Source organism: Urocitellus parryii, chromosome 7 (assembly GCF_045843805.1).
Source record: "Urocitellus parryii isolate mUroPar1 chromosome 7, mUroPar1.hap1, whole genome shotgun sequence".
NCBI lineage: Eukaryota > Metazoa > Chordata > Mammalia > Rodentia > Sciuridae > Urocitellus > Urocitellus parryii.
The window spans coordinates 141,872,862-141,899,514 of record NC_135537.1 but is presented as its reverse complement, the minus strand read 5'-3'; the positions used below and the strand labels follow the sequence as shown (position 1 = coordinate 141,899,514).

The window sequence follows — 26,653 nt, the reverse complement described above, 5'->3', positions numbered from 1 at the left end:
AGATCTTTGATTTTTAATTGGTTTTCAGCTTTGTCTATCAGACCAAACTCTGCCTTCTGATTGGTCTTTCTGTCTGCCCATCCCGGATCGGGGGCGGGATTTCCCCAGGAGACCCACACCTTGTTGCCACTGGTCGAACAGTGCGCCTGTCTGAAGCTCCCGGCCCAGGATTGGAGGCGGACGCGGACAGGTGGGCGTGGATTGGCCAGGGCAACCGGTCAGTGTGAGGCGGGGGCGGGGCCTCGGCGGCTGGTTGCGCGTGTCCGCCGCTGGCTCCGCTCTATCCGGCTTTGCTAGGGGAGGTGAGTCCGGCCGCGGCGGCACCGGCGGCTGAGGAGGCGGCGGCTGAGGAGAAAGCGGCCGCAGCGGCTGAGGAGAAAGCAGCCGCGGGGACGGAAGCCGGGAGGGGGGGAGGGGGGGAGACGGAGCAGCCTTAAGCCCTGCAGGGGCCGTCGCGCGGGGGGACCCACCCGCTCTCCCCCCCAACCCTCCTCAGCAGAAGCAGCCGGCGGCGGGGGCAGGAGTCAGCCCGCTTCCGATCGTACCCCGCCCGCCTCCCGGGGCTCCTATTCTTTGGCCCCGGGACCCTAACCTCCTACCGGGGCGGTTCCCTCTGTCTGGGCGTCCGAGTGCTGTCCATCTCTCTTTCATTCCTCCCTGCACCTCCTTACCTTTACTTTTGCCCCGGTTCTCTTTTCTCCTCTCTGCCCTGCCTGTCGCCTCTTTTCCTCACTTATTCCTCCAACCTTCTTCCCTGGCTCATTCTGCCCAGGAAAGTTTGGTACACCCCCCCCCCCCCCCATATCAGGTCAACCAGACTAAGAATAGGGGGAGATGTAGGAAGGCCTGAGAGTTCGAGGGGGGGGGAAGCTGGAAGCTGGTTTCCCTGAAAATTTCCCCGTCTTTTTTTATTTAGGGTGGTTGGAATTTTAAAAAATTGTGTTTTTGAGGAGGTGGTAGGTGTTTAGAAAAGGATGTGGGAATGGAAGGGGTAGATGAGTCAACCCTCTTACAAGATTCCAAGGGTGGTGTATTACCTGATCCTTTTCGTGTGTGGAGTTCAGGGGGTCGGGAGGTTTGGCCTTTATTCCCATATTCAAAGTTGGAGCCTCCCCCAAAGTAAGAATGGAGTTTTAGTACCACTTGTGGCAGGAATCCTGGGGGGAAGGGGTCCTTTTTTCCTTTTTTCTTTTCTTTTTCTCCTTTCCCCCCTCCCCCCCTTTTTTTTGGCAACCTACACCTTTCCACATACGCTCACCCAAAAATCAAACACCAAGATCCTCTAACTTGTTTGGATTGACTGATGAAGACATAAAGCCAGTTACACTCTATGATTTTTGAGGTGGAGTGAGTGGTTTTTCTTCATTTTTAAATGGCCAAATGACAGCTTGACCCAGTTTGCTTTCCAATCAAAGGGCATTTTTTTGAATGTCTCTTTGTGGCGCACGAGCCAACGCAAAAATGATGGCGGCTTACAATGGCGGTACATCTGCAGCAGCAGCAGGTCACCACCACCACCATCACCACCACCTTCCACACCTTCCTCCTCCTCACCTTCACCACCACCATCACCCTCAACACCATCTTCATCCGGGGTCGGCTGCTGCTGTACACCCTGTACAGCAGCATACCTCTTCGGCTGCTGCGGCAGCCGCAGCAGCGGCCGCAGCTGCAGCCATGTTAAACCCTGGGCAGCAACAGCCATATTTCCCATCACCGGCACCGGGTCAGGCTCCTGGACCAGCTGCAGCAGCCCCAGCTCAGGTACAGGCTGCCGCAGCTGCTACAGTTAAGGCGCACCATCATCAGCACTCGCATCATCCACAACAGCAGCTGGATATTGAGCCGGATAGACCTATTGGATATGGAGCCTTTGGTGTTGTCTGGTGAGTATCAAAAGAGAAGCACAACTTCTTGTGGTGTCTCCTCATGGTTCTGATTGGGAGAGACATTCCTCATGGTTTTCTCCACATGACCATAGTGAAGCAAGCTACTCAACTGTAGGAAGCCACCCTCACTTACATAGGCCTATTACGTTGGCTGTCTTAGGCCTATGCTTTTGAGTCATGGCAGATTTTGGTGGAGCTTCTTCTCATGAGTGACATACATAAGTTTGTTGACAACCAAACTTTCCTATTCAGAAAGTCAGCAAGTCACTGACAAGTCAAGATCAGTAGATCAAGGTATGAAATACTTATTCCTACAAAGACCTTGGTCATCTCTCATGGGTTTGATTGAATTTACATAGTTGCCCAATTGCAGCCAATGCCAAAATGACTGAACCAACTTGATTCCTTTGGAATAGTCTTCTCATCACTACTTTCTCATCCTTTACATCTTTTTGTGCCTTATTTTGTGATCTTGATCCCCACAAGGAAGGTAGATTTCATAGTTGAACCAGTTAAAATCACTGCTTGAGTGATTTATTTTAAACATAAAGCTACAGTTGGGAAGTATGTAGCTTTAGCTTTCTGATAAGAATGCATTAAATATAGCATCACACATGAGTACCACAAATGAGGTTAGTAGACTGTAGCTATGCAGTGGCCCACATTTGGTGTAATGTTTTAGTGTCACTTAGTGCCTCTTAAGTTGCTTTTAATCCCTTGGTCAGTTGCTATTGTAGGAAGTATACTTTTCAAACAAGTAAAACTGCTTTACTTTTGCTAGTGCTAGGATATTTTTTGAAAGTCTATGGGTTTTTGAAATGCAACATTTTGTTCTATTTGCCCTTCTTAAAGAGTATAGTTTATAATAAAATTTATGCCTATCAAAAATAGAGTGAACTAGGTTTTATTTTTTAAGGATTAAAGATTCCAGTGTGGATAGGTGAATTGGTATTTTCAGTGCTTTCAAAAATAGATTCTTGTTAATGTCTGGGAAAAAACCCCGTCACAACAGGAAAGTGAACTCTGGAACTACCTTGGTAAATATCTCCTTTTGTCCTTGTTTTGAGGCTAAAATTGATGAGTACCATTTGCATTATAACTTGCTATCTTTATAGTTCAGATTTTATAACCTAGACAGCTAAATGATCTGATTCTTCATCTTCTTCTTCCTCTTCTTTTTTAAAAAACTAGTAGAGTCCAGTTTTTCTCAGCTGCTCTTCATGGAGATTGCTGCTGCTGCATTCTCCTTTCTCCAAGGTGTGTGGGTTTCCTAATGGGAAAGAATATAGCTGATAATGGTACCTCTTCAGTCACTTTGCCTAGAGACCTGCCTGTTCCTGTCTTCCTCTTTTCCCTTCCATAGCCTATTCTCAGGGATTTCACTATGAACTTCCATTCCTTGCTTAACTCTTGAGGATTTCTAAGCTTTGGGGGCTAAGAGGAGATACAGGAAAACAGTTGTTCCTTTCTTTAAATTTTGTCATTGATTTACTTATTTTTGAGAATTTGGATTTTTTTCTTTCTTAAACTCTGAATGTTCTCATTTTAATGTTTTGCATTTAATGCTAAGAACTAGGGATACTGAAAGGGAAACAGGTTGCAGCATTCTTGAGTATATTCTAAAGGCATTATTCACTTACATTTATACCAAAAGGTAATGTGAAGTAGAAGCTTAAGTTTTAGAAGTTTTAACTTCAAGTTTGTAGTACAGGAGAAAAAAAATTTTTTTTAAAGGGTCAAGGTGGTGAAGAACTTTTCTTATAGCAAACATTCTGATAGTGTGTAATACAAATCACCCATATCTGAAAATCTAAATGTATTTGATTTGAATCATTCTAGAGTTTCCTTGATTGACCTGTGGAACATACCATGGACTTGACATTTGCCTCTGTGCACTACATCTTCTTTTGAATACAGTTGTTTCATGTTTGCCTTGTCTCACTGACTGCATTTGTAAGCCCTTTGAGGTTAGGGTTGAATCTACAAAAGTACTTCTTTTTCTCCCTAGCAACTAGCACACTGCTAAATTGTCTTTAATGCTTTGTTATTTGGTGTCCTAGGCAGATTCTTCTTTGTTTTAACTTAAACAACAGAAATTTATTTCTCACAGTTCTGAAGGTTAGAAGTCCAAGATGTGGGTGTTAGCAGGTTTGGTTCCTTCTGAGGCTTGGCTTCTCAGTTTGTAGGTGGCCGCTAGCTCATTGTGTCCTTACATGGCTGTATCCTCTGATGATCTGGTCTTTTTTTTTTTTTTTTAACCAAGTTTTTCCTTGTTTCCTCATTGAGTATTTTTATCAACTATTTCTGGTAAAATACAATTTAACATGAAGAAAGGAAAGAGTTCCCAAGTGTGTGTTTTTAATATGCAAATACTTTTCTATTTTTATATTTACATATTGATGATTTTGTTGTCTGAATTGCTTAATGTATTTGGAATTAAGTGCTGAGTAAGACTGTTAAAACTAGAGATTAAAAACCAAACCAGTGTGAATTTGCACTAGTATTCTGAAACTCAAGACATTAATTAGTTTTTTTTTCCACTTCGTACTGAAATAGGATTTTTTTAATTTGAGAGGTATCTTATGAGTCTGAAATAACTATTTTCTAAAATGATTAAAATGAAACATAAAAATGTTCTTCCAATGGTATATCACTTGATTCAATGCACCATATAACTACCTGGGTATCATGAGATCCACTTAGATTCAAACATGCATTCATTAGTACATTTTGCAGGTATTCTTCTGGCGTAGCATATGACAAGGAGCCATATCTGCTCTCAATTTATTTTTCTGGACATGCACTCAGGGATACTATCTGATGGTTAAAAAAGTGACTTGTAATTTTAAGGAATTTTGTTTTTACATGTAGAAAAGAGATATTTATAGAAGTAATATAGCATTTTATTTTATATTTATTTTTCCGTGATGCAGCATTTTACCATTCAGATTTATTATGGAACACTTTAGTTTACTTGATTATCTTTCTGCTGAATTTAACTAGTGGGATAACTTATCAATATTGGACAGTTGTATAAAAGAAGTGAATTACCTATTAGGTTGCTGGTAAAGATGGTGCTTTGACAGTTCAATTAAGGTTTCATTAACAACTGTCTGCTATGTTTTATCTCTAGTTTACCTGGTAATGTGATCATGGGTTAGCTTCAGATATATTCATTGCCAGTGATAGAGTTGCTTATGGGTTATCAAAACATATTTAATTCTACCTTTGTTATCAGATGTCAATGTTTCCAGATGCTCATATGGACATTTTAAAAATGAAAACACATAACAGCCTACAAACAGTAATCTCACTCATTTGGTGAATAGAATATAAAATGTACCTTTTTGTACAGTGTAGTGCACATTTGCCAGAGAAAAATACTGTGCTTTAAAAAGTATGACAACTTTGGGACAAAGAGCTTCAGGGGGGTTATGAAGTGTATACTTTTATTTAAGAATTGCAATAAGTTGACCACATGAGAGCATTTTGAGGACTGCTCAGACAGTTTTTGACATTGGCAATGTAAAATATAGATTGGATTAATGGCACATGCTGCCTTGACAAAAGTGAGTCTGGGAAAAGCCTCTATTTGATAAAATTAGTGTTTTGGTTTTTGACTTGTCTGATTAATTAAAAGATCAAAGATTTTGGGATTCATTAGGTCTGTTGTCTTTGTACTTCAAGTAAAGTTGGAGAGCTTTGAATCTTATTATTCTAATACCTTCAGCAGGTTACTTTTATCTTTCAAAACTTAAGCTTCACTGTAGTGATATTTAGTTACTAACTCTGTGATCTTGATAAATTATTTACCCATTCTGTTCCTCATTTATAAAATGGGGATAATGATAGTGCTTATCTCAGGATTGGTATGAGGATTAAATGAAGTAATCCTTATAAACCAGTGAGTACACTATCAAGCACACAGTAAGCCCTCAATAAATGTTCTTATTGTAGTTATTGTTGGTAGAAAAATCAAACTATTTTGTTAATGTGCATGGACAGTCCTCATGGATTTGTCCGATTTACCAGGTGAAATCAACATGCAGACTCTTGGAGGCATGACTTAGTGGTACTATATGCCAGGGAAAGAAAAGAAGATCAGATTCAATGCCAAGGGGCAAATATTCTGTCCTGTTTTCTTAGTTAATTAAAAACTAACAAAAAAATTCATGTTACTGTGTATTTGGTAGGTGTTCTAGTCAGATCATCTGCACTGTTTTAGAAAGTATTGTAGATTTATACACTGGGAAGTTTTATATACTGGGAAGGGAACTATTTTTTTCTTTTCAGAACGTAGCAAGTAAAGGACAGGCTTTTTGGTAAAGTTCAGCTTTAGTGGAAATTCATTTTATTTGTGTTTGGATGAGAAAGTGTGAATTGCTAAAGAAGATCGCAGTGAGGTGGGGGAAATGTGTTTAATTCAATGAAAAATTATTCAGTGTAAACGCTTATACATGGCAGAGATTGTCTAGCTTGTTCCTCTTTCTTGTGAAAATTAGAGCTCCCCTCCCCACCATTGATGATTTCTCTAGTCTTCTTACTCTGTAAATACCTAACTATGATTTTAAAATATGGGGGTGCTTTTGGGATATATGTTAGGGAAAATCCCGGAGTTAGCTGCATCAGGAAGAGAAGTATATGCAAATGTATTTTGATATTAACTATGTTTTACAGGTTAAGAATCTGTAGTGTTGAGAAGTTTCTCTACTACCAGCCAAGATTAACAGCCACAGCTGGATTCTTTGAGGGGTCTGCTTTGTGAAAAGAGCTTTGAAGAAGCAGAGCCTACACCATAAAAAGGGAACAGTTGCTCTTCTAGACATAACAAAGCAGCCTAGTGAAGTTAGAAATGTGGAGATGTATGTTGTTAATTTCTACTACAAATGAACTTACTTTTAGAAACTGCAGGTTCATGGTCACAAATAGAGAAAGACAAGAAAGTAAAGAATAAAAGTAGCACAATCTAATGATATGCACCAGTTTCTTGGTGATTGAAACCCCATATCCTGTAACACTGAAAATCATTTTGAATTTAAACTCCTGACAAGATTATCCAGATTATGTTCACAAAACACAAATAAAACCATAGCGCGCGCACGCGCACACACACACACACACACACACACACAAAAGAAACTTATTTTATGCTTGGGGAGAAATTTCATGTTATACTGTTGAATATCAGCCTAGAAAAGGAAGACAATTTTTTTAAAAAAGACATTTCAGAAACATAGTCTTTTAAAAGGTTTCTCTAAATATTTTAACCATCAGTTAGTACCACTGGTGTTAAGTCCAGAAAGAGAAAAGGGAGCAAATAGAGTTAGTTCCCTTTCATCTGCTATGCTAGAGGAGAATATTTGTAAAATGCATTACCTGGATAAATGCTTATAGAATTCTGGGGTTTTACCTTCAAAGCATGGGCAGCTATAGAAATTTTCCTTGATATTAAAAGTTCTTTCCTGGAGTTCTGGAACAAACACCTTGGTGTGGCGGAGTTATGATTTCTATAGTATAATTGAGTGGCTATCCTTGGTTATTAGACTTGTTGATATCCTAGCAATTCAAGAATCAGCTGTTCATATACTGTGTTTTCCTTAATATTGATAGAAATTGTTATGACCAAAGAAAAATTTCCATTTGTCACCTAACCAGTAAATGGGATGAAGCTGGTGGGCAAAAACTGTTTTATTACAAGATTATAGTTATCATTCTCTATGCATCCATAATACCACAATGAATTATTTGTTGATTGGGTCAACAATGATTTCCTAACTAAAATAGCTGTCAGTTTGATCCTGTTGTTGCTTAGGAGTAACAGAGTGCCTGAGGCAACAGTTATAACTGCCAATGAGCATGTGACGAGTCATGATAGATTTCATTGGTAGTTCTGACATACTTAGCCAAGAAACATTAACAACAATTCTGGCACTCTGACATTATGGAAAGATGACTTCAAAAGAAATTATGGTGAGATTGAACTTTAATATTTAGTTGCAGTGGTATGAGTATAGGTAGTATTACAAGAATGTCGGCCATGGTGATCTTTACCTAAACCCAGTTTTACCTCTGTGTTTTAAATTAGTTGGGCTAATTGAATAATATCTACAATAAGACAGTGAAAGCTTTTGACACTTTTGGAACATACTAGTCCATGTATTTTTATTGTCAACCTGCTGTGGACCAGCATTTTTGTAGGTAGTAAATGAGGATATTTAGTTCTATGAATAACTTTGTAAACCTCCATCAAGCTTCTTTTGTTATCTCTGTTGTGCTTGATACTGAGATTTGGGGATATTTACGTCATGATGTTTCCTTGAAGGAGTTTATAGGCAAGTAAATAGTATGAAAAAATAATACACCTCTACTTTCAGGGAATCCATATCCTTTTTTTTTTTAAATATTTATTTTATTTAGTTCTCGGCGGACACAACATCTTGTTGGTATGTGGTGCTGAGGATCGAACCCGGGCCGCACGCATGCCAGACGAGCGCGCTACCGCTTGAGCCACATCCCCAGCCCGGGAATCCATATCCTTAGTGAAGAGTTGAAACTAAATTTGAAACATTAAATAAGGATATATTATTTTCACATTTTCTTATAAAACTCATTTATTGTATGTGGACTATTTATGAGACACTCTTCTGGATGATAGAGATTAAAGATTAATCTCCCTAGTCTGGGAGATAGATTTGTACATGGATAATTATAGTTCAGTGCCATAAATACAGCAGTAGAGATAGTTTCTGGACATTAGAGGAGCATAAAGAAGGGATTTCTATGGAGAGCATAGACACTTCCTAAAATAGGTAATACTTAAATTGTGGAGGAAAGCCTTCCTATTTTACAAATAAATGGGCAGTCACTTTCTTCCTACGTGTAAGTTTGGTACTACCATTCTCCTGATACTACTTTACCTTTTTTAAAGGTTTTAGAATGGGAGTCAACCAATGGGAAAGGGCATTCTGGGTGAATGCAGGAGATCACCAGGCTGGAGTTAATGTCATGCTGAAGAGTTGAGGATTTTGTGGCAGGGATGGGAGGGCAAGAATCTTATTCTTTTCGTAAATAAAGCACATATCTACCTACACCACATAAAGAGATATACAGCACACTGGACTGATGGCTGGGGAGTGTGGGGGAAGGGAGAGAGGGTGGAATGGGAAAGACAGTAGAATGAATCGGACATAACTTTCCTGTGTTCATATATGAATACACACCAGTTTAACTCCACATCATCTACAACCACAAGAATGTGAAGTTATACTCTATATATGGATGTCAAAATACATTCTACTGTCATGTATAAGTAAAAAGAAGAAATAAAAATTATCAAACAATTAGAAAAAAAAGAAAAAAGATATACAGCATACCTAAAGAATTACAATTTCACAAGGGGAATGATTGAGAACAATGTCTTAAAAACCATAAGAGGTGCTGGGTTGTAGCTCAGTGGTAGAGCGCTTGCCTAACATGCGTGAGACACTGGGTTTGATTCTCAGCAGCGCATATAAATAAAAACAAATAAAGTAAAGGTCCATCGACAACTTAAAAATATTTTTAAAAAACCCTTAATTGGTGGAGAATGAAAAGAGATTGAAACCCTCCCTGCAAATGTCAACTATTGAGACTTTAATGTCAACTATCTTACTTTAAGTAAGATAGTGACTTGGTCAGATTTAATTCTGCTTTATAAATAGAAGGGTAGAGATAACTGAGGCCCTCTGAGCCTTAGGGAATGTTTTGTTGTAAGTGAAGTTACTGGAGGCCCAAGTACAGCACAATCAGGTAATAAACGTATTCACAGTGAATGACAACCCAGTATGGTGGAAAATTGTTAGGAGGATGGGAGTGATCTTTGCTACATATAAAAAGTCAAAGAAAATGAGGGGGAGAAAAGACCATTGCATATATCAAATAGATTATTGATGGCTTTTGAGAGAGAGATTTTGTTTGATTTCCACTCCCCCTTTATATGTGTATTAAAGTGGGGAAATCATAACATACATTCATATATATACATACTATATATACGTGTACACATATAACATATAAACACATATATAGCACGTTTGATTATAATGTTTTAAGTATAGCAGCATTTTGTTTTTATTAATAAAATTCTTTCAAATCTTGAATTTTTGTTCCTAGCTTAGTAAACCAGGTGACTTGATGTTTATCAAGTTCAAGGTGTCATTTCCTTGGGAAGAATTTATTTATATGTATTAATGGTAGAATAATAGAACATTAAACTAGTTAGTAGATAAGTATTCTAGTTCCAGCCTTGCTGCCAACAATCCTAAGACCTTGGTAAAGTTATTTAAGCTTTCTGAGCCTTGGTTTGCTCATTTTTTCAGTTCTATGTTTTCTAAGATTCTACTATAAAATGGCATTAATATTTGTAAGGCATAGTGCACTTATTTGAGGGCAAGTATATTCTGTGAGTGACCACAACTAGCAAACAACTTTCTCTTTTCAGGACTATAGAATAGCTTGTTGAGTAGCTTATAAAATTGTTTAAAGGAAAAATGAGACTTCTATATAAGAGTTTTGAAATTTGAGATCAGATTTGAAATGTTCAGTTGTTCTAAAGACTTGTATTTCTGATAGACGAGGAATATATATGTTGTGGTTCAATCGTAGAGGACAGCCTGCTTCAGTTCTTCCCTACATGTAAATGTGCGAATGCTGCTTTCCTTTCAGTATTGTACCTTTTTAGTGTTTTAGACTTACCTTTTTTTCCTTTCTTCTTCCCTTCCTGTCAGGGATTGAATCCATTTACTACTGAGCCACATCCCCCAGCCCCTTAATTGCTTGTTTTCTTAAATATTTAGAGTGATTTAAAAATTTTTTATTTTTATTTTTGCAGTGCTGGGGATCGAACTCAGGGCCTCGTGCATGCTAGCCAAGTGTTCTACTACTGATCTACATCCCTATCCCTGATTTTAAAATTTCAAATAAAATCTAATACTAAGTGGTTTTTTTATTGTTGTTTGTTTGTTTGTTTTGTGTGTGTGTGTGTGTGTGTGTGTGTGTGTGTGTGAGAGAGAGAGAGAGAGAGAGAGAGAGAGACAGAGACAGAGACAGAGAGACAGAGATAGAGAGAGGGAGGAAGACAGAGAGAGAGGGGTAGGGGAAGAAGAGAGAAATCAGGCAAATTGATTTATTTGACCTGCAAATTAAGCCAGGGCTTAATTTGCAGGTCAAATAAAAATATTTTTCTGGAGTCTTTTTTAAATTCTGAAATTGGGCAAGGGACTCACTAGTTTACATATGGACCTCTTGGAAAATGACCCTTGACACAGCTTTAAGGCTGTAGCAGTTCAGGGCATACAATGCCCAGAGAAGGAGTGTGATTACCTACAGCTCTTATGTAAGAGGAAAGGAACTCTTCTATGGAAGCCTCTAGCAGATCAGCAGATAAATCTGTTATTTATCCAATAGGTAAGTAATTAAAGCTGTTATGTGATTTTTACATTTCTAGCATCCACAGTAAAAAGAAGTGGAATTAATGTTTCTGTTTTTATTTATTATATCCAACCTATTGTCATTTAAACCTATAATTACTGTAAGAATGACTAATGATATATTTTACATTTTTTCATACTAAGCCTACAAAAATCCAGGGTACATCATTTTGCTTTTGGGGTGCTAAGAATTGAACCCAGAGTCTTGTGCATGCTAGGCAAGTGCTCTACTGCCGAGCTATATCTCCAGCCCTTTTTAAAATTTGAGATAGGATCTTGCTAAGTTGCCCAGGCTGGCCTTATATTTGTGATTCTCCTGCCTCAGCTTCCCAAGTAGCTAGGATTACAAATGTGTACTTAATGCAAACAACACATCTCAATTTGAATTTTGCTACATTTTAGGTGTTCAATAGCCCTATGTACTGCCTTTCTTATTGGCCAGCACAGTCCTAGTGGCCTTTATTGGATTCTATGATGACTTTTGAACCAATCACTATTAATGGAGATAAGATTACTTTTAGAGCAATCAGCCTGGATCAGCCGATGAAGTTAGTTGTTCATGGCAGGGATGAGTAAGTATTACCAGTGCATACTGGGAAGGCAGTCATTAATGATCAAGATAAACGTTCATCTAATTTATGGCAAACTTAGGAGAACTTGACCAGGTATACTTATAAAGGAAACAGGATTGATGTTCTCTGCAGTTGTCCTGTGAGCAGAGTTACTTGAGCTATTTTCTTTTTTGAAACCTTGCTTTCCTAAAGTAACAGAGAAGGTAAAATTCATACCTGATCCTTGCCTTGTTTGCTTTCCTTCCCAATTAGAGCAGCTATCTCACATTGATTTCTTTTCTTTCCTGTCTTCCTATTGTGGTTTTATTATCCAAATAAGGTTCTCAGTCTTGTTTTCAGTTTAAGTAATATAGAGCTCAGTGGTATCAGGCAGCCAAATCCTTATAGAGGAATGAACAAGCCAGAAACTTTTTGTTTATTCATTCCTTGACCTAAAATTCTTGCTTTGAGCTACAGAGAAAAGGTGAAGAGAGATATTTGAACAAATAGATAAAATTAGTCATTTGACCCAGATTAGAGCTTTTTTTTTTTTTTTTTGGTGTGTGTGTGTGTGTGTGCTTGGATAAAAATCATCCACCAATTTACATAAGCAGGTGATTTTTCTTACATGCTAATTTTCTTAATGTACCATGGCAGAGAGCTACAGATTTGCAAATTGTTTAAGTAAATTGAAATAAAACCAGGTGACTGTATTTCACTGTATCATCTTACTAGCACAGAAGTACCCAAAGGGTGCAATTATCTGGTGATTGTCTCATTACACATCTAAGTTAACAGGAGCCTGGTGCAGATTTTTCCCCCTATTCTTCTTCTCTTTACCTCCATCTCTTTTCTAATTTTTTAAAATAAGAAACTATTGATTTAATATAGTTAGTTCAACAGGACTGGAAATTTAGTAAACCTGATTACCAAGATGTGGGGGAAATTGAACCATACAAACTGGCAAATAATGTGGGTACTGTGCAGAAAAAGGGGCGCACATATACTTGGTTTGGATTTGAATTGTCTCGGAGAATTATGTGAGAACCTTTCACCAGCCTTTAGTTGATTGTTTTCCCAGGTTCTGAATGTTATAGTGGTTAGGATTGTTGTGGAGTTAACTGGGTATGTACTGTAGTCACAGTTCAAAGTATACATGTATTCTTTTAAAACCTCAAACTAATTAGTTACAACATAATTGAAACATTTTGGTAAAAATTTTAGAAAGGTATAGCGGTTGGTTTTAGTGACTTTCTGTAAAGTCATGATTGATAAATAATGTCAATCAATAAAGCACTTTTCTTTATTAAAACATTCAATATTAAACAGTAATTAATGCTATTTAATTCCTCAGGTGTTATGGTATTCACTTACTGATATGTATGGAGATTAAATTCTACCCCTGCCCCCATCTAAGCATTTGAAAGAATAATAACTTGGAATTGTATTATAATTTTAAGCAAGTAAAAGAAATTTGGCTAGTCTTTTTTTTTTTTTTTAAGTACTGTAGATTCAACCCAGTGCAGCTTTACCACTGAGCTATACCCCTGGTCCTTTTTATCATTCATTCATTCATTCATTCATTTATTTATACATACTTACCAGGGATTGAACTCAGGGGCACTCGACCACTGAGCCACACATCCCCAGTCCTATTTTGTATTTTATTTAGAGACAGGGTCTCACTCAGCTACTTAGTGTCTTGCCGTTGCTGAGGCATGCGCAACTGCACCCGGTTTCTATTTTTTTTATTTTGAAACAGGGTCTCTCTAAATTGCTGAGACTGGCTTCAAACTTGCAATCCTTTTGCCTCAGCTGGTGGAGTTGCTGGGAGTACAGGTATGTGCCACCTTGCCAGACTGACCAGTCTTTTTAATCCCAGTACTTAACGTATTATTTCTCTCAAGTTTAGGAAAAGTAGAAGAACTTTCAGAACAAAACCAATAAAGAGTAACCTGAGGAGGATAGCATTTAAGTACAAAGGGACAGTTTGGCTTAAAAGTTGAATCTATATTCTGATGACATACTGTCTTTATTTAATCTGGTTCTGCCCCTCATTAGCTGCAGGCAAGTTACTTCATGGTCTTCAGTATATCTAGTAATAGTAGAGTTATTGTGAGGATTAAATGAATTAATATATGTAAAGTCTTAGAATTATAATTGCTATCAGTTTTAGTATAAGTGAAAAAACCCCTAAAAACTTGTTAATTCAAAGATAATAATCAGCAGCTTTTATATGACTATTGATAGATAGATATCAGGTATGTGACTCTAGAAAATTTTGTTTATCTCTGTTTTTGAGAATCTCATTCCAATTCTAGAATGATTTCCAAATGTAAATTTATGTGCTAATTTCCTTTAGCACATAAAAGGAGGGTTTTGCCTGTCTAAGTCCCTCTCACTTTTATCAAGCAATACATTTATTGTGGGACACTTGAAAAATACAGAAAAGCCAAAAGGAAAAAAAAGTTGTTTGTAATCTACAACTCAGGGATTGTCCCTGGTGGTATTTTGGTATATTAAAGTCTTTTTTTTTTTTAATGTGAGTTTGGTCTATTTGTAATATTATTAGAATTAGGATCATGATCACACTGTATTTACAATTTTGTATCCTGTTTGTTTTACTAACATTGTAAAGGTAGATTTTGACCATTTGTTTTGAGGGCTTTTTCATTCTCACAAGACTGGAGTTCTACCTGAAAGGAATTACTGAGTTGGAAGATACTTGAGACTGTATCTAGTCTAATTCCCTCATTTTATAAATAGGAGAATTGAGACTCAGAGAAGCTAAGAGATTTGTTCAAGGTCACACAACTGGTTGAGGGCTGAGCCAAAACTTGCTCTTTTACTGCTTTACCAGTAATATACTAATAGTTTTCAAAGGACAACTAACTGTCCTTTGAAAATGGAGAAAGTGTTCTTGTAAAAGCATAAGAAAATGAATAAAGATACTTTATAAATTAAGCCAAGAACAATGCACCTGAAAAAAATCATAAATATTTAAAGTACTCTGTTGGTTGTTCTGTGTGTGCCAGTGACTCTCAAGTTTTCTGGTTTAATGTCATGAGCTGTGTGCCTGTAGTTTCATATTAAATGTGACTGTGTTGAATATCTATTTTGAGCATATATGGTCTCCTACTTTTATATTTTGAGAAAATGTGTGCCTTAGAAAACTTAAAAGAATTATTCATTGATATCAATAAACTCTTTTTGTAGATTAGCATTAGACTTTTGCTGTATTTACTTTGAGGCTATTTCTACAGAAGTTGGTGAGACTAAATTTCAATTAAATTTAGACTTACAATGTTAAGAAATTTCTGGTCACTGTATCAACTCATATTCCATGTAAAAAGTTTTGTTAGCTCTCCAACTAGAGGAGGAACATAAGTTTTAAAGCTTGTGACTATTTTGGAGTGCTGTTTATTCTTTTAATACTTAAAAGAAAATTCAGTGTGAATCAAATGTGTAACTGAAACATGTACCAGTCAAAACTAAGCTTCAGGCAGAATAGAAATATTCCGTTCCGGAAAGTTTTTCTTTTTTGTGGTATTTATCTCAGGTTGAGAATTAAAGAAACATTTTAAAAATAAGAATCTTAAGATCTAGTTTCACTATTCTGTGACAGAGGATATGATGTGACATGATTCAGGCTATTACATTGTTGAAGCTAAATTTTAAGTTGCTGTAGTTTTTTTTTTAAGTAAATTACCCTAATATAGTCATATGAACTGACGATGCTTTGATTTGTGTCACCCAATTCACTGCTCTGTATTTTTTCAGTACCAAATAATTCCTTTGTTAAACTCATTTTCAGTAAATGAGCCATTGTTTCCCAAAGGATAATGATTATTTCTATATATAGTACAAAGCCCTAAGAAATAGATTTTAAAGTCTGAAATGTTAGTTAATGATTGGAAATGGTTGAAATTGTCTTTCTGTGTCTAATAAGCCACAGCTTTGTGTATGGAAAGAGCAGTTGCTATGCTTGTTCCTTAGGCTACCATATGAGATATTAGGCTTAACACATATATATTGACAACAAGCTCTTGAAAGTGAGATCCTTGGTTTTGGTTGCAAAACAGGGTGGTTCTATGGTCAACTCAACTATTATATTACAAATGTGGTTTTGTAATGTAAATGCCATAGAATTAGATAGTTGAAGCTCAAGTCTAAATTACTATAATAGGTAAGGAAATATATAGGCCACAGTTAACTAGTTTTCCTTGATGCAGTTGATGTCAGTATCTGTAAATAAATTACTTAAATTATCTCAGCAGGAAAGATATTAAAATATGACACTATAATGTTTACCTGGAAAGGTGCTGAAGATCTGGTTACCAACATACATTAGCTTGACTCTTTAGGTGTGCAAACTTTAAATGATTAGTTTTTATACTTCTGAATCCCTCTTCAAGTAGGTGCTTATTCTTAGAAGATGCATCAAAGTCAGTCTCTGGTTTTGCTTCTTTCTCTCTCCCGGGCTCATGAAACAAACTCTGTGGCACATTCTCTACTGGCATTCACTAAAAGATTAGTGTTAAAGACTGGGATCTTGTCTTACTTGCTTGTTTGGAGCCTAACACAGTCCCAGGCTGGGTGCTTATTAAGTGTTTGTTGTTGAAAGTTTCTAATGTTGTCTGTGTGTGATGGTGACTCTCAAAGAAGAGTACTGTCACTTATATACCTTATTTCCTGGGCAGTGGAAGAATTTGTATGAGGGAACACTCAGAGTGGTGTTTTCAAAGCCTTATGGTAGTGGTTTTGTTTGAGTTTTTTTTTTTTTTTTTTAAGAATAAGGACCTTAATCTAAGTGCATGGTAATCAACTGTATTTCTAACGATTGCCCTTTATTTTCAAAAGAAATAATCCCTTACTTATAAAAGACTGCTTTTAAAAGTCTATGTAAAGAATGTTATTAAATTGTTGGAAAATAGTATGTAGTAATACACTATTATACAGGATTTTTGCCATTGTTTAGGAAAAATACCCTTTTCTTTGCAGCACTGTGATGTTAGAAAAACAAAGATTCAGTTAATAGATACTATAATGTCTCATCTAATATATCAGAACATAGCAAAGCAAGCTAGGTGTGGTGGTGTATGCCTGAAATCTCAGCTGCTTAGGAAGCTAAGACCAGAGGATCTCAAGTTTGAAGTCAGCCTGGGCAGTAACTTAATTAGACCATGTCTTAACATAAAATTTAAAAAGGGTGGGCTGGGGATGTGGCTCAAGCGGTAGCGCGCTCCCCTGGCAAGCGTGCGGCCTGGGTTCAATCCTCAGCACCATATACAAAGATGTTGTGTCCACCGAAAACTAAAAAAAAAAAAATTAATAAATATTGAAAAATTCTCTCTCAAAAAAATAAAATTTAAAAAGGGTTGGGGATGTAGCTGAGTTGTATAGGTCTGACCTAGCATTCTTGAGGCCAGTATCTTTTTCTTTTTTTTAACATTTTTTAGCTACACATGGACACAATATCTTTATTTTGTTTTTTCATTTTTATGTGGTGCTGAGGATTGAACCCAGTGCCTCACATGTGCAAGGCAAGCGCTCTGCCACTGAGCCACAACCCCAGCCCCAATAACCAGTATCTTAAAAACAAGACAAGACAAAACAAAACAAACAAACAAACAAAACCCCAGCAGTTTTATAAACTTATGAATAGATGGCAGTTTGCTATGTGATAGAGTCCTCTTTAAAATTAGGAAAGAAAAAAATGACTTAGTTCAGTGGTATGCTGGTATATGTTTAGCAACAGGGCCTCTGAAAAATAAAAAGGCCTAATTTGTAGGGTTTGTTGATTTTAATTTTCACCGTTTAGTGTAAATACTATAATAACCAATTTCAAGCTACCAGTGTGAAATCACTAAATATTGAGTTGGAAAACAGTATTATACAGTACTATTATACAGTATTTTTGCCGTTCAGGTGAAACAGATGTTAAATAACTGTAAAAGCATAAATCATAATAAAATAATTAGGGAGAGATGATTTCTGAGTATTTAATACCTTTGTTTAAATATGAGTTACTTCATTATAACTTTATGTAATATAGTTTTTATGGCTATAATTCACAATCAGCTTGCAAAATTTCAGAAAATGTAATAATCTTCGTGTACAGTAGTGAACTAGTTCTAACATACCACTGGTTTATCTTGTACCTTTTGGGGGATATTTAGCTAGCATTAAAGTGGGGGTGAAGTTAGATCTGTATCATGTACAAAAATTTAAGTCCAGGGGCTGGGGTTGTGGCTCAGCAGAAGAGCGCTCCCCTAGCACGTGCAAGGCGCTAGGTTCGATCTTGAGCACCACATATAAATAAGATAAAGGCATGTGTTCAACTACAACATATATATATATATATATATATATATATACAAAAAAAAAAAAATTAAGTCCAAGTGAATTGAGGACTTTAATGTAAAAATAAAAGTTTCTCCCCTCCAAAGAAGGAAGAGAAAAAGAATGAATGAAGAGGGAGGAAAAAATAATAAATAATATTGGAAACTTTTGTTATAATCTTGGAGAAATAAAGCTTGTTACTTTAAAGAAAATATCAAATTTGTCTGTGAAGAAATTTATACCATATAGAGTGTAATCATCAAAATTTGGTGAAAATATGGTAACACATACGAAAAATAGGAAAAGTAAAAGTTAATATCTTTAATATTTATTTATTTATTTATTTTATTTTTTTTTTAAAGATTTTAGACCATTTTTTTTAAAATTTTTTTTATTTTTATTTTTTAAGGAGAGAGAGAGGGAGAGAGATAATTTTTAATATATTTTTAGTTTTCGGCGGACACAACATCTTTGTTTGTTTTTTTTTTTTTTTAAGAGAGAGTGAGAGAGGAGAGAGAGAGAGACAGAATTTCTAATATTTATTTTTTAATTATCGGCGGACACAACATCGTTGTTGGTATGTGGTGCTGAGGATCGAACCTGGGCCGCACGCACGCCGGGCGAGCGCGCTACCGCTTGAGCCATATCCCCAGCCCCATCTTTAATATTTAAAGAGCTCTTAAAATCAACAAGAACAGGTGAACAGAACATGGGCAAAACCCAGAGAATGGACAGTTCATTGAAGAAATAATGTTCAAAAACATTAAGGATTCTTACTTTCATTAATAAAGAAATACAGAAATGAAGTAATACTTTTAACCTGCTAGATTGACATTTTATTATTTTTTTCCCAGATGCTTTGCCATTGGAAGGTAGATTGACATTTTAAAATAAGTGATAACTCCCTTCATTATTGCAGATATAGCAAAATCTCAAATTGTTGATGATAGTGTAGATGTATGGAGCCTTGATGGAGAACATGTTCTTTATGTTCACACCTTTTGACTAAAGAAATAATTGAATTTAGATACAAAGATATATTTATAAAAATGTCCATTTAATGTTATTATAATCCTCCTAGATTGAAAGCAGCCTAAATATCTATAAATAATGGAGTATCTTTGAAAGATGTCCACAATAAAAGTGAAAGTATCAGAGACTGTCCCTCAAGATATAAACAAATAAAAAAAAGATATAAACAAGTATTACTCATATGTTTCAGAAGTCTAGAAGGATATCTATCATTAGTAGTTATTTAGTGAGATGATATTACAGATTCTCACTTTGAATTTTAAAATAATAACTTGTGCTCTAAAGAAACCTGTCAGGACAGGCTGGGAATGTGGTTCAGTGGTAGAATTCTTTCCTAGCACACTGGAGGCCCTGGGTTTGATCCCCGCACCACAAAATTTAAATAAATAAATAAATAAGAAGAAGAAAGAAAACAAAAACCCTAAGAAGTACATGGTGGTGGCCTAATTTTTAGAGGAGGAGAAACTATGTTATAGTATGTATCAGTGCTTCTTCCCTTTTTATGGCTGATATTCCATTGTTTGGGTGTTTGATTTTGTTTACCCATCGGTTACTGAACATTTGGATTATTTGTACGTTTTGGCTATTATGAATAGTACTCCTTAATGAACGTTGTTGTGCATGTTTTGTGTGGACGTTTGTTTTCATTTCTCAGAGGTATAAGTAACTTGCTCAAGGCTGCACAGCTAATAAGTGGCAGAAAAGGACTTCATCCTAAGTCTAAAAAATGTAATATTGGTGTGTGTAAAACTATTTGATGGAGTAAAGGCTTCAACCTAGTTCTAAACAAATGTAATATTGGTATGTATAAAAATATTTGATGGAGTTTATGAAGAATAATAAAAATGCCATGAACATACTACCCAGCCTAAGAAATAGAGCATAACCAACACTATTGAAGCCTGTCTTAAGAACCTCCCTATCCCATTTCTGCCTGTTCTATTTCTTGCCAAGAAGAAACCACTTAAGATTTTTTTAAAAATGGAATTTTGATTATATAATTCACATATCAATAATGTGATTATTTAGAGTGTACAATTTAATGCTTTTTTCATACTCATGAGCAAATTACCTCCCCATTCACTGTAATTCCTCAGTCTGAGGCCACCACTAATTGAACATATGTTTTCATTTTTCAGGTACTTGTACCTAGAAGTAGATTCACTGGTTCGTTAGATGACCTTATGTTTAACTTTGAGGGACTGGCAGGATGTTTTCCAAAGCACTAGCACCATTTTACATTCCTACAGCAGTGTATGAAGTGTTCTAATTTCCCCACATTCGTACCACACTTCTTATCTTTTTTTTTTTTTTAAACTGGGAATTGAACCCAGGGGCGTTTAACCTCTGAGCCACATCCCTAGCCCCGCTCATTTTTGTTATTTTTAAAATTTTATTTATTTATTGGTATGTGGTGCTGAGAATTGAACCTAGTGCCTCACATATGCTAGGCAAACGCTCTACCACTGAGCCACAATTCCAGCCCTAGCCCCTCTTATTTTTTGAGACAGTGTTTAACTAAGTTGTTTCGGTCTTCACTAAGTTGCTGAGACTGGCTTGGAACTTGTGTTCCTCTGCCTCAGCCTCCTAAGTCACTGGGATTATAGGTATATATTGCTGTGCCCAGCTATCTTTTTTATTATAACTTGACAAATGTGTGTGTGAAGTGGTACTTCATTATGATTTTAATGTATTTCCCTGATACATAGTGATGTTGAACATATTTTCATGTGCTTATTGGCCCTTTGTGTATCATCTTTGGACACATGTCTATTCAGAGCCTTTGCCCATTTAAAAATGTCATTTATTTTTATTTTTGTTATTTAGTTGGAAGAGTTTTTTATGTATTCTAGAGACCAGTTGCTTTCAGATACACGACTTACAATGTATTCTTCTAATCTATGACTTGTCTTCTCACTCTTTTCATGCTTCATTTTAAATTTTTTTTTTAAAGAGTGAGAGAGAGGGAGAGAGTGGGAGAGAGAGAGAGAATTTTTTTAATATTTATTTTTTAGTATTTGGCTGACACAACATCTTGTTTGTATGTGGTGCTGAGGATCGAACCCGGGTCGCATGCATGCTAGGCGAGCGCGCTACCTCTTGAGCCACATCCCCAGCCCCATCATGCTTCATTTTAAAAACAATTTTATTGAAGTATAATTTATGCAGTATAAAATTCTCCCATTTAAAATACTCGTGAACAGTAGAATGAATCAGATATAACTTTACTATGCTCACGTTTGAATACATGACCAATGTAACTTCACACCATGTTCGACCACAAGAATGGGATCAGAATTGTAATGGTTGCACTCCATGTATGTATAAATATCAAAATACACTCTATTGTCATGTATATCTAAAAACAACAAATAAAAAAATACTCAGGTGAATTTTTATAGAGTTTTACAACCATCACCATCATTCAGTTTTAGAAGGAGTTCCACCATCTCCCCAAATTCCCTTAACTATATTGTTTAATTTTATTTATTTTGGGACTTTATACAAATTTTGATTATTAAATGGATTTTAAAGTACTTTGAGTGCTTTTGAGAAAGGTTTAAATGGAGAATACAGAACTAATTAACAACTAATTGACAAATAATTGAAATGAGTTTATTTTAGTCTTTTCCAACCTTTTAATGAATCTTTGAGGAAACAGATGAATACAGGTTTATACAGAGTCTTTATTCATACAGGAGAATCATTGCCCCATTTATTTAAGCTCCTCAAACTTGAGGAAAGGTTGAACTAGGTTAAATTTTAAATTCATTCTTTGAGGCATACCTCTTAAATTTTTCTGTAGCAAACTTTTTATGCTATCCTTAATAGCATCAAAAATATTCTCAGCAAGTTTCACTGCTTAGTTTATCATATCAAATAAAACTGTTTTTGTATTAAAATAAACAAATCTGAATTTGAGGGAATTCCATTTTAGGGAAATTGGGGTTGAATACCTTTGAATACAGAGCCCTAGTTATTACTCAAAAGCTGTACCCTCATATAAATAATTCTTAATAAAATGCTGTGGGAACATGTATATGAGAGATGTTGGTAGGACCAATTAGTTATAAGTAGATTTCATGAGTCAATTGTTAAGAGTTGGAAGTTGAAGTACTAGTTTTTCCAGTTTCAGTTTTTACCATTTTGTAATTCTATGAAATATTTTTAATAGGAATCGATAATCTTAGAAGCAAAATTTTTTTAATGGCCTTGAATGGTTCCAGAGGCCATCTTTCTGTTGCTTTAGTTATGATCCAGCAGTGCTACTGGCAGAAGTAGCATGCAGTATCATTTAAGTTTGTAACTTGATTTGAGTTATCACATAGTTTAATGGGGGATCTTAGCTGCAAGACTTGCTTCATAGTATCTGCACATATCCTAAAACTAAAAATACAATTTTATTTCCTTACAAACTTTATTTTGTGCTTGTAAAGTAGAAGATACACAAAGAGATCATTTCTTCTAGGACACTAGAAAAAAGAGTAATGGCTTACAAAATGATTCTTACTTAGTTTTGATAATAGCATGAGATATATTAAACTTCAAATTATCATAAATTAATTTTTTGGAAAATAATGCTATTTAATTTAGTGGGAAAGATTTGGGAGGTTATGCCTGTTAAAAACTGCAAAAGTAAGAATAAGAAAGTATTAAAACTTCAGAAAAGAGGGTGCTGAAGGAGGGAATAAAGCAATTATAGATAGCATGGGTTGTTGGCACTTGCCCTAGAATTCTTCTTAGGTAAATCTATAGTCTTTATTTAGTGACTTAATTCTGAGTTTTTATTGCCCCCATCGTCAGAGTTGTGCATGTAATACTTTTCACCCATTTTCTTTTGTTTAGTTCTCTTTCACTGAATATAAATACTATTATTGAGCTTGTATAGCAATTAGAACATCCAAGGATGACTGAAGACTCTTAAAGTGAAATTATAGATTTTTTTAAAAAAATCCTCATTTTAAGAAATTAATTTTTGTATGTTTTAAGTAAATATTCTTAAGTTAATAAAATGCACTATGGTTGTCTTTGGATAATAAGGAAAAGTTTAATATTAAAGCCATGTGTGTTATAGTATAATTCGCACAAACTGTGGGATAAATAACTTTTAAAAACTATTAAATGAAGGTAGATTGACAACTGTTTTGTATCTTTTAAGAAGTCATCCCTTAATGGCAAGGAAGATAGTTGCTGAAATGTTCACAGATCCTGGGAGGAAAGAGGGGCTGTTTATGAAACTCCATGACCATCTTCAGAGTTAAGGAAGAGTATGAGGAGGACTTACAGAGTTGTGCCTTGTCTTTAGATGGGAACCAGCTAAGAGGTATCTTCTTCATTTCACAAAAAAAGGAGAAGATGCTAATAGAGTGAGTGGCTGATATGTCATTATAATATACTTTGATGATGGTAGATTATTATGTGTTTTTTGTGTTTCACCAAGAAAAGGTTCAAAAACTTGAATATTACTGCTATTAAAAAACATCCTTCCATTCCCATATATTAACTTTAGAGAGTAATTTAAAAAGTCAAAATTGAATTGATGTCAAATTTGGTCTTATTCTAACAATAAATTATATTCATCCATGGAAATGTGGACTGATCAGGAAAAATACTCTTTCATCTCATTGAGGTGCATTTCCATTAAAATTTCATTTCTAATTATGTTTTATTTTTGCAGTGCTAGAGATGAAACCCAGGGCCTTGCTTCTGCTAGGCAAGTGCTCTCCCACAGAGGTACATCCCCAACCATAAAATTTTATTTTTACAGTTGTTTAGCACAATATATAAGTATGTTATTTCAATTAAATGTTTACTAATAAACAATTGTAATCATAGTCCATTAGAGTTTTATGGCTGTAGGAAATTTTTAAAATATACTACAAATAAACATACAATTTGCTTAAAAAAAGGAAAAGAAGTCATCCCTGATTTTTTTGTTATGATTTATATTTTTTGTTATAATTTGTACCCACATAAACATGTGAATATCAGTGTCTTATGGTAGAATACTAACAAGTATTAAATTTTATAACAATGAAATTTAATGCATCATCCAAGAGGAAAAGTAATTACAAATTGAGGATGATTTTTATTTTATTGATTGATTGGTTGATTGAAGTACTAGGGATTGAATCCAGGGACACTCTACCGCTGAGCTATATTCCACAGCCTTTAAAAAATGTTTTATTTTGAGATAGGGCTCCCTAAATTACCAAAGCTGTCCTGTAATTGTGATCTTCCTACTAAGAGTCATTCCTCCTGAGTTGTTGTGATTTTTATACATAGTCTTTTCTATAATCAACTCACTTATTTAGGTTTGGGTTTTAAAAACAATACATTTCATTCAACTTTTGTTTTCCCTGAAATGCCCTGATGGGAAGTAATTTTACAGATGAAAGTTCTTTTTTTTTTTTAAATATTTATTTTTTTAGGTACAGATGGATACAACACAATGCCTTTATTTTTATGTGGTGCTGAGGATCGAACCCGGGTCCCGTCCGTGCTAGGTGAGCGCTCTACCGCTGAGCCACAATCCCAGCCCTGTGAAAGTTCTTTTATGTTGTTTGCATTTGTCTATATTGTATAAAGTCCTTAATTCCTGTTGCCAAAGATGTTGTTTGTAGAATCACACTTGTGGAAGTTTTTCGCTCATCTTCATAAAAGTTCAAATAGTAATATGGAACATTTTATTCCTCAATTCTATCTTCTTGGGAGCTTTATGACAAATGGAAGGGCTAGCACAAGATGAGAAATTCTTCTTCTTCTTCTTTTTTTTTTTTTGGTACTGAGGATTGAATTTAGAGGTGTTTAATCTCTGAGCTACATCCCTAGCCTTTTTTTATATTTTATTTAGAGACAGGGTCTTACTCTGTTGCTTAGGGCCTCACTGAGTTGCTGAGGATGGCTTTGAACTCACGATCCTCCTGCCTCAGCCTCCCAAGCTGCTGGGGATTACAGGGGAGTGCCGCCTGCCCAGCCAAGATGAGAAGTGCTTTTGGAAGATAAGAAATAATTAAACTGAATGAAATGTTATGAGTGTTGACTTACCTACCCATTGAAAGACTGCAAGCCTTGACAAAAGTTTAGGTAAAATCATATGTTATGAAAAACCCTACCAAAGTAATGGGTTTATTCTTTAGCCATTTAAAGCATTTATATAGCTATGATTTCAGTTAAGTTATTGGATGAATGTCCAGGTTTAAGATGTCAAAAACAATTTTCTGAACCTTAGTGTAGGAGTTTGTATCATTTTATTGATAATTTGAAAAGTAACATGGAAGGCTTACCAAATTTACAGATCAGAGGGAGCCAGGAAAGATGGGTAACATAACAGATGACAGGTATTTAGATAGAGTACTATAAGAACGATAGGCAGAAATTGACAAGCAGAAATTTAGTAGGGAAAAATCTAAAAGGTCTGAATTTACTATCATCTTTTTAGCAAACATATTTGATGAAGACCTGTGTACTAGACTGTGAGCGCTGAGGGTATACTGGGGACAAAATTAATATAGTGTTAAGCAGAAAAGGCAGATATGAAGTAAATTATTTTAAGTACAGTCTTTTTTTTTTTTTTGTTAGAACAACTCAGCAAAATAAAATTCTGGTTTATTGTTGGACAACATTGTTTCACAAATACGTCAAACAGGCCAAAAAAATAAACAGCAACTTCATAGACAAAAAAAAGAAACCTTTTTATCTTTGGTCTTTTTAACCATCTCATACAAACCAACTACTTATAGTACAGCTAAAGTACATATACAAAAAAAGTTACTGGAATGCTCGGAATAAGATTGTTTTGTTGTTGTTTTTGCCTTTTTTACAAGGTTTTTTTTCTCCTTTGAGATAATAATGAACATGGTCACACCACAAGTAAAGTCAGAAGTAGGATTGAGAACGCTCCAAAGGCTGCTTTGGTCATTAAAAGTAGGTGACCCTTAACAATATGTACAAAAATATAAAATGTAAATAAAAATACAAACAAATTTTCCTTTTTTAAAGTACTTTAAAGAAAAAAAGCAGGGCTTTGGAAGTTTTGGTTCTTTTTTCCTCACCTATTGCAAATTCACGTTGTGATTTTGGTTGGGTGGTGAAGAGCACGTGTCATCTGCATGTGGCACTGGCTGCGGTGGGTGGGTGGGCAGGCAGGCCTCTCTACTCGAAGATGACCACGTTTAGATTCTGAGGTGGGAAGTGGAGGGTGAATAGGTCACGGAGGCCTTTTATTTTTAGTTTAACTTTTCCTTTTTTGCTGTCTAGTCATCCTCATTTGTCTTCTGCTTCTTGGTATCAACATCATCATCCTCGTCGTCTTCACCTGCCCGTTTGCCCTAGCTGCCTCAGCCTCCTCATCTTCATCTCCATCCTCTTC

At 35.7% G+C, this 26,653-nt stretch overlaps 1 protein-coding gene across 1 annotated transcript in view; it reads left to right on the top strand.

Moving 5' to 3' along the window:
* Positions 1-262: 262 nt before the first annotated feature.
* The window catches only part of Nlk (nemo like kinase), a 145,021-nt gene continuing 118,630 nt past the window's right edge, over positions 263-26,653 (top strand). The window contains exon 1 of the mRNA XM_026388925.2: positions 263-1,886. Coding sequence (XP_026244710.1) covers positions 1,429-1,886 — 458 coding nt within the window. The 5' untranslated portion in view covers positions 263-1,428. The remainder of the gene's footprint in view (positions 1,887-26,653) is intronic.